Here is an 8,379-nt window from a genome sequence, read left to right on the forward strand (position 1 = left end):
CTCCACCTGCACCCATTGCTCCCTCCTGGGCCTCTCTGCCTCTTCACAGAAAAGGAAGTAAGTGGACTCCTAAACCCCTGCCCTTCCGGTCTGTTGGTGACTTCCTCTATCCTGCCTGTAACTCAGAGAACACGGGTCCCATGGGTGCCTTTGGCTCCCCATCCTTGACTGTGAATATTGTCAAAGTGCTAGGGCTGGCTGGAATGCCCTAGCCACTGGTAGGGAAGCACCTCTGCTGCCAACGTGCCACAGGTCTGGAGCCACAAGCCAGGCTTCCTCTTCTGTACTGTGGATGCTATGCCTCCCTAGCTGCCCCGACTACCACCAGACTTGAAGGTAGACTGTAACAGGGCAAGGGTCAGGGCCTTTGCTTGGGACCGAATGTGCTGAGTGACGGGGAGCCAGGAAGCACCAGCGGCAGCAGAGCGGCTGCTGGCACAAACAATGGAAGAGGGTGGGGGAACTTGTGAGGCTGGAACTCTGAGAGGCCTCCCTGGAACAGGTAAAGAGGGTGAGGGGGGCACCTCTGAGAAGAGCCTCCTCCTGCACCCACTCTTCCATTTCCCAGAGGGCGGGCCTCGCCACCAGGTTCTAAGTGCTGGGATTAGTTCTTCAGTCTGCTTTGTCTCCATAAGATCACTTGTGTCTTCAGCAGGGCCTGGCACAGAAGAGCTTGATAAATATTTGTTGAACACAAGTGGTCGTCATAGTGATCTCTACAGCCCTGCTCCCATTACATGGATGGGAAAGCAGCCTCAGTGAGGGAACCCCAATCAGCCTCAGGCAGCAGACACACCAGGGGATGGAAGACAGTCAGAGGTTCCTGCCCTCGGCTCTCAGGGGAGCCCCCAGCAGATAGAAACCACAGGCTGCCCTGAACCATAACATTTGCATATAATTTCCCTCAGGTGACAACTACTAAAAGGTCACCTTCCTTCAGCTCCCTTTCCCCCTTTCATTAGATGGGGTAAAACTGACTCTGGGGTCACACAGCAAGTGGATGCGGAAGCCTTCGTGGGCTAGTCTAAGGACTATTACCTGGCTGGACACCCAGGCGGGGATGCCCGGCTGCCCACTTCCTGGCTCTTAGAGGTGGAGAGGGCAGATGACTTGGGGTATTCCTCACTGGTGAATGGGCGGCAAGGCAAGTCTCACACCCATGTGGTTGTGAGGTGTAGAAGCTGGTGCCTGTCGGGACACAGAACAGCTCTTGCCACTCACAAGCTCCAGAGAAGTGAGTTGTGATTGCATGGGATGAGCTGGGGCCCAGATGGATGCGAGGGTGGCAGTGGGAGGAGGTTGTGAGAGGTGACGTCAGACTCTCCATCCTTGCCTCCCTCTTGCCTGGATCAAATTCAGGTGACTAAGCGGGGCTTGGCTGGAGGGAAGCAGCAAGGGAGGCCCAAAGTTCCTGCTGAGTGTCCAGGAGACAGGGCCTTGTGCCTGGCCTGTAGCTGTGTGTGTGAGGGCCTGAGCCTGACCCAGAGAGAATATACGGGAAGAGGCTGGGGCTGTTCATACTTGTACTGCAGATCTGCACCTAGGAGTACATCTGTGCAGACAAGAAGCGCTCTCTCTCTCTCTCTCTCTCTCTCTCTCTCTCTCTCTCTCTCTCTCTCTCTCTCTCTCAGTGCTCCTTTTACTAGTTGATCATGTACACTCTGTCCCTGTAGACCTGCACAGATACATGAAGCCAGGGCCGGGGGAGCTGGACTCCAGAGGTCAAGTCTGGATTTCCCCACAAGATCAGCCTGGGACCGGTGATGGTTTGTAAGACTGGCCTGAGGGTCCACTCCTCCTTGGGACTAACCCAATGGGTCTTCTCAAGCCCCACTCCCCACAAACTAAAGCCTTGAGAACTCTTTGCAGAAGTCAACTCAGCAGGTAAACAGGGGTCAAGTGGATAAGCAGAAGGATGGACAGACAGGCTGAGACCGAGGCCCAGTCCCAGGGCGCAGACCCTTGTTGGCAGGGGAGGGGGTCTCTCTACTGGCCTAGAGAATAGTCCTAGTTCCCAGGTCCTCCCTCATTATGCAAAGTTCAAATCTTGTTCTCCCAGATGGAAGCTGTGTGGCCTGGGTTAGAACACTGACCTTTTGTTTTTATTTTTATTTTGTTTTTTTTAGACAGGCTATATCCGTGTAGGCCTGACTGTCCTAGAACTCACTCCGTAGGCTGGGATGGCCTTGAATTCAGAGATCCGCCTGCCTCTGCCTCCCGAGTGCTGGGATGAAAGGCCTGTAACCACGCTGGGGTAGGATACTATGCTTGAAGCATCAGTTTTCTCACAGGTGAGTAAGACAGTTACTGTCCTGCCTTCTCAGGGAACCCTAGGAGGGAGAGGATGCAGCTGTGGACACAGAAGCAGTTTGTGCCCAAGCAATTATGTGGCTAGAATGTGTGTGTGTGTCTGGAAGCAACTCAGAATGAGCCCTACTTTACCAAACACAACCCACATTTAGGTGCCTGGCTCCAGACTGGCCTGGCCCCGGTTTCTCCTCCAAGCTGCACCCCACCCTCCATGTGTCTGCCACTCCCATGGACACAAGCCCTTGGCTTCAAAAGCCCACTTCATCTGACCTCCTTCTGAGGACATGCCCCATCCAGCTAGGTCCTTCAACAGAGGTCAGAAGAGGAAAGAGCAAGGAAACCCTGCTGACCCTCACACTGGTTCAAGCAGCCCTATCTACGGTAACTTCAGAGACCAGTGACTTCAGCTCTCATTCTGAGTTCTGTTAGAATGTTCCAGAGCCAGGCTGAACCAGGGACCAATTACCATCCAGGCAGAAGATGAGCAGCCCTGATCAGCAAAGGACTAGTGTCAGGGGAGGGGAAAGCAAGAAGGTAGTAGCCATGTGGGCTACGCACCAAAGTGGCCCTGACATCTCAGCAACGGCTCACTGTAGCCTGTTTATGCTTCCAGCAAGGGTCTGAGGGAGCTGGCAATGGTGCCCTCTGCAGCTCCCGCCCCCGCCTAGGATGACTCAGTCCCCTTGAGGGAGACCCAAGAGTCTGGTGCCAAGTCATGCTCAAGGATGCCTGCTGTGAGGATGGCCCTCCCAATACCTCCGGGGATCCCCGAACACCCAGGTGGGCTCGTGCCTCCCCCTCTGCAGCTGTCCTCAAGGGCATCCCTCGACCCACCTGTGGAAACTGACATCTTCTAGGCCAGCTCTGAGCCTCCACCCTCTTTCCAGAGAGTTCCTCCCCTCCCTGGCTCAGCTACATCAGGGACCCATCCAACTCAGCATCATCCCTCCACTCCTTATCCTCCTCTCCCCCATCACAGAAGTGGGGACACCATTCCTTGAACTCTCATAGAGCCTGAGCCATAGCGGCAAGAGTCTCTGAGGGATTACTTCCTCCTTCTCCCCCTCCCAGCCCCCCACCTCCTGCAGCACCCACTCTCCACTCTGGTTACATCCCATCACTTCAAGCTTCCCGAGCTGAAGGCTCTGTGTCACCAGGCCTTTGCACAAGCTGTGCCTTCTGCCAGGAACACACCTCCCTTGGCTTCACGGGCCTGAAGACCAGATCAGACATCACCTCCTTTGAGACGCCTCTTTGATCTCCCCACTACTGGCTAGATGAGCTCACTAAGGTGAACCCCTTAAACAGCACAGATTTGGAGAGGACACAGTCAGACTCTGACTTCCACTGTCCTTTCACTACTGGGGTCCCTCTACCCCCGGATCGTGTCCCACTCTCCCTTCCACACCAGCTGCTATTGGGAGGATTTCTAGCATGCAAATGTGTTCGGAGTTTGCCCATAGTTTTTCAGGGGCCTCGGAATCTGGGGAACAGACAGAAACACCGACTCCCGACATGCAAATCCAGACTCATACATTCCTGCCACAACTATTCATTGGCTATCTGCTATAGAGGTACTAGGAGATAAACCAGTGAACCCCAAAGACAAAGTCCCTGCTCTCACTGTTTGCTTTCTGGCAGAGTCAGGAAGCAACAAATAAGAATATTAGTAAAGAACGCATGATTGATAGAGTACGTGGAACACCCTGGGAAGACAGCTATTGCAACAAGACAGCAGGAATAAGACAATGGGGAACATTATTGATTGAGTGCAGGAAGGACATGTTTTCAGATGCAAGATCTAAGCAGCTATGAAGGAGCAAGGCAGTAAACAGTGTGGACATCTGGGGAAGAGTCAGAGGGACTGGCCCATACAAGCAAGCACCATGAGGTGGGAAGGTGCTCTGTGTGAGAGGTCCCTGATGGAGAGGTCCACTTACACTGGCCTGGGGGGGTGGATTTCTTGGAGGGGGTGACGCTGAAGTTTTTTTTTTTGACATCGGAGCAGGATTGGGAGCACTCACCCTATGCCTAAGAGAGATCCCTTCCCAAAGTGGGACTCAGGGCTTGGTGTGGGGCTGGGCAGGACTTTGTAGACAGAAACCAAAAGGCCCACAACACCAGAGGAGTCTTAAGCAGCGAAGCTATTAAGTTGGATGAGGTTTAAGATGGGCCCCACTCCTGCTGGGAGGATTGAGCGTGAAGAGACCAAAGGGCAAGTAGTGGGGTCCCAGTGTGTGGGTCTAGAACAGTCTGACCTGTGCACAGAGTGTGTTGGGTGGTGGAGGCAAGGATGTGCAGAAGGCCTGGCCTCTTCCTTTTCCCCGGGATTTTCAAGGACACAAGCTGTGTGTTTCTCTCACATCCTGAACCTGGCCAAGGCAAAGAGGCACTCACTGAACACAGTCCTGGAACCCAGGGCATGTGACAGAGAGCTAGCTCTGCTCATTCTGCATCACCCTCAACACAAGCACACACCCCTTCCCTGACATATGTAAACCCATGTCCTCGTGACCTGTGCTCATACACCACTCCATCCTGAAACGCACCCCCCCCACCTCCACAGGCACACTCTTGTGTCCACGTGACGCACGCACAACCGCCTCCAAACACCACACACAGCTCCCTGTGCACGTGTGCACCTTCGGAGCACCAATCCTGTGCCCACCAGAATCAGAAGCCGCAGCGCCAGCCTCCGCCACCCTCAACCAGGGAACAACTACGCAGCAGCTGAAGTCGCTCGCCGCATCCGTCCCATTCATTACCCCGCCCCCAGCTCTCCACGGAAGACTCACGGGAGGTCCGTGGGAGGAGCGCTCCGCCGAGATCCACACGTGGGTGCACCCGTCCAGGCCCACTCCGCATAGACACGGCCTCCACCCAGAGCCGGGGCTCGGGGCACCGTGAGCGGGGCTCCTATGCAGTCCCGCAGACAGCATCTGCTGAAGGGACGTAGGTGGCCGAGCGCCTGCATAGCTGGCTTAGACAGATGCAGGCTCAGAGAGTCACCCCGCGGACTTGGCCCTGGAGACACAGTGGGGATCGCTGCACGCTAGGTCCAGGCTGCCCACGTAGACGCGGCCTCGCAGACCACCCCTCTACAACACGCTCGCTGTACAGAGAGGCTCAGCCGCTCGCACCCCAGTTCCCCATTCCAAGTCTCTGCCGCCGATCCCTACCTCGGCACCTCGCGACAGTCTTCACGGTGGGCGCCAGGCTCGCTCCCGCGGCGCGCGCCCCGCCCTGCCCTCCTAGCCGGGCTGGGATCGCCCCGCTCAACCCGCCGGCGCCGCGGCTCCAGGCAGCGCTTGCTCCCCCGCCCGCCGCCGCGCCGGCTCGCTATCATAGGCTGCGCTGTGCAGGGCCCTGCAGCGCTGTCCAATCAGAGCCCTGTCCTCCAGCCAGAGGGTGGAGGGGGCGGGGTCTTGACGGGCTCGGGAGGCGGCGGCTCGGGAGGGGCCCTGCGGCTGGGCCCCGACGCGTCACGCCCCCGGCGCCCGCAGACAGGCCGGCTAAGGGAACCCGAAATCCCTCGGGCCACGTCGTGGGCCCCTCAGCCTGGTCTGAAGCGTGCGGTGCTTTTCCTCGAGTCTTCAATCCTGTGTCCTGGCCTGTAGAGGCAAGAGCATCCCTCTCTCGGGGGATGAGGCCCGGTGCGTGCCAGGGAGAGGATAGGCGGAGGCTGAGCAAGAAGGGCCTGGAGTTGAGTGGTCTGGGGTAGGGAGGACCAGGAGGAGGGAAGTCCGGCAGAGTGCTGGAGTAGGGTGGCACTCAGGTTTGGAGAAGAGCAGGAGACAAGCCCCTAAATGGGCTTGACGGAATGGGAAAGAACCCCCGCAGGACCAAGAGGCCTTGGCAGTGGTTGTGACTCTGTCCCTCAGACTCTTGGTTCTATCTTGCTGTTAGTCTCTTGGAGAACCCCACATCACTGTTTGCCTCAAACCCAGGCCCATATTGTCTCCAACTTGGTCTCCCTGTGTCCCTGTCTCCAGCTGGAGTCCGAAACCGAGAGTTTCCTGAAACCTACCTGTGTAGCAGGTTTTTTGACCCAACCAGCCTAGCACAAGGCTCTACCATACCGCCTCTTAAAGATCCCTAAAGTCTATCTACCTCTCTCCACCTCCTGTCCCTCCCCGAGCTCGACCATGTCTGACTAGTACAGCAGTCTTTCCCCTGTCCGGTCTCACTTCCCACTGGCCTTTCTGGGCCAACAGGGACAGGTTTTCAGAAACATCAGACAGCTGCCCCCTAGGATCTGCCACCGGTCCCTCCCACTACCTTGCCTATAGGTCCCCTCAAGCCCTCCATAGCTCGCTTCTTACCACCAGCCTGCCTAACCCCCACTTGTCTTTTGGGGCTCAATGCTTCTGCCACTAGGAAACCTTCCTATGTCCTCCTGGATACTCAGAATGGTCAGTAGCCCTTCTTTGATCTCAAGAGTTCCTATGGAAAGATTCAGGTGAAGAAGTGCTGAGACCGGGAAGCCCCAGGACCAGCTATTGGAGGATTGGATCTATAGGGCAGGAATTCAGGAAAGGGCTGAGTCAAAGACATTTACTTTTTCTCAGTGTTGGAGATTGAATCCAGGGCTCCCTGCATACTAAGCAAGTGTGCTACTGCTGAGCTACACCTCAATATCAAGGAGGCAGTTTTTTAAAATATTTTTTATGGTTTATTAACTTTATTTTATGTGCATGGGTGTGAAGTGTCAGATCCCCTGCAACTGGATCTTCAGACAGTTGTGAGCTGCCATGTGGGTGCTGGGAATTGAACCCGGGTCCTCTGGAAGAGCAGTCAGTGCTCTTAATCACTGAGCCATCTCTCCAGCCCCCGAGGAGGCAGTTTTGAGGGTCTTCAAGGGCCACAGTCATAAGCAGAGCCACGGGAAGGATGAAGCAGATCAACTAAAACAAGGCCAAGAGCAAAATACTCGTCCCAAGGAGGATCAAAATTCTGACCTGCGCAACAAAAATCTCACACAGAAGCCTTGAGAAACAGTTCCGGGTGGATATGATGGCTCTACTCCACAAAGACCTCCCAGATGAAACTCCCTCCACCCCCTGCACCAGCTAGCTCTGGAGATAGCCTTTGCCCTCGTGGTTCCGAATGGGGGTCAGAGCTCCAGTTATCACATACACATCCCAGGTTTTCGAACGGAGAAAAACAACAAGGTTTTGGATGGAGAAGAACAACAAAGGATCAGCACTAACTATTTTTAAAATTATTTATTCTATGTGATAAATGCTTTGCCTGCATGTATGTATGTATGTATGTATGTATGTATGTATGTATGTATGTGCGCCTGTGTGTGCCTGTGTGCTGGGAACTGAACCTGGGTCCTCTGCAAGAACAGCTCTTGTTCAGATTTTGTCACATGACCAGACCCAGTTGCAAGAGGTAGAACATGGGAATGCAACCTCTATTATAGGCAGCAACGTGCCCAACCATGAAGCAAGCGTTGTACCACCAAGACTATGTATGTATATGTGCGTGTGTGTATCCAGAGACAATGAGTGCTCGTGTGTACCGGGCACTGTCCTGGGCACTTCACTTACATCTCTCTTACCCCAACCCTAGCAGAGGTTGCAGTACTCCGAAGGCACAGGAGACTCTTGGAGAAAGGCCACTTGCCAAGGACAATGTGTGAGCTGTGTGAGAGCTGCAAGAGGCCTTCTTCCACAACACCCCAGGCCTGCCAGGAAGTCAGGAGAGGCTGCACCGGGCACCACTATAAGGAATCTTTGAAAAATGTTCAACACAAGCCCAAGGGTCCCTGTGGAGTTCACATCAAGGACTCTGCTAGTGACCTTAGCAAGGGCATCTGCAAGTGATGGGGGTGGAGGCTAGTTGTAGACAAGGATGAACTGGTCTTTCTGGAAGGGTGGCAGTGAAGAGGGAGTAGGCTGGTCTGCAGCAGAACCTGAGCCAGAGGGAGGCAAGAGACGAAAACACACAGGCCACAGGGTGAGAGAGAGGACGCCACCCTGGCTGGAGGTATCTGGGCTGGTTGGATCCTTTTTTTCTGCCACTCAGGAGGAAAGAGACAGGAGACACAGGCTTTGGGGGCTG

At 55.1% G+C, this 8,379-nt stretch overlaps 1 protein-coding gene across 2 annotated transcripts in view; it reads right to left on the reverse strand.

The window, feature by feature from the left end:
• Camkk1 (calcium/calmodulin dependent protein kinase kinase 1) overlaps positions 1-5,620 on the reverse strand; it is a 21,783-nt gene extending 16,163 nt beyond the window's left edge. Inside the window, exon 1 of one of the 2 annotated variants that reach the window (XM_005349613.3) lies at positions 5,490-5,620. Coding sequence is in view for 1 of the 2 variants with exons in the window: in XM_026780546.1 (XP_026636347.1) it covers positions 5,106-5,175 (70 nt within the window). In the remaining variant the exon portion in view is untranslated. Of the gene's footprint in view, positions 1-5,105; positions 5,416-5,489 lie in introns of those variants that run through there. The other variant, XM_026780546.1, reaches the window with a different exon arrangement.
• Positions 5,621-8,379: the final 2,759 nt, after the last annotated feature.

This window comes from Microtus ochrogaster, chromosome 7 (genome assembly GCF_000317375.1).
Source record: "Microtus ochrogaster isolate Prairie Vole_2 chromosome 7, MicOch1.0, whole genome shotgun sequence".
In the NCBI taxonomy this organism is placed as follows: Eukaryota; Metazoa; Chordata; class Mammalia; order Rodentia; family Cricetidae; genus Microtus; species Microtus ochrogaster.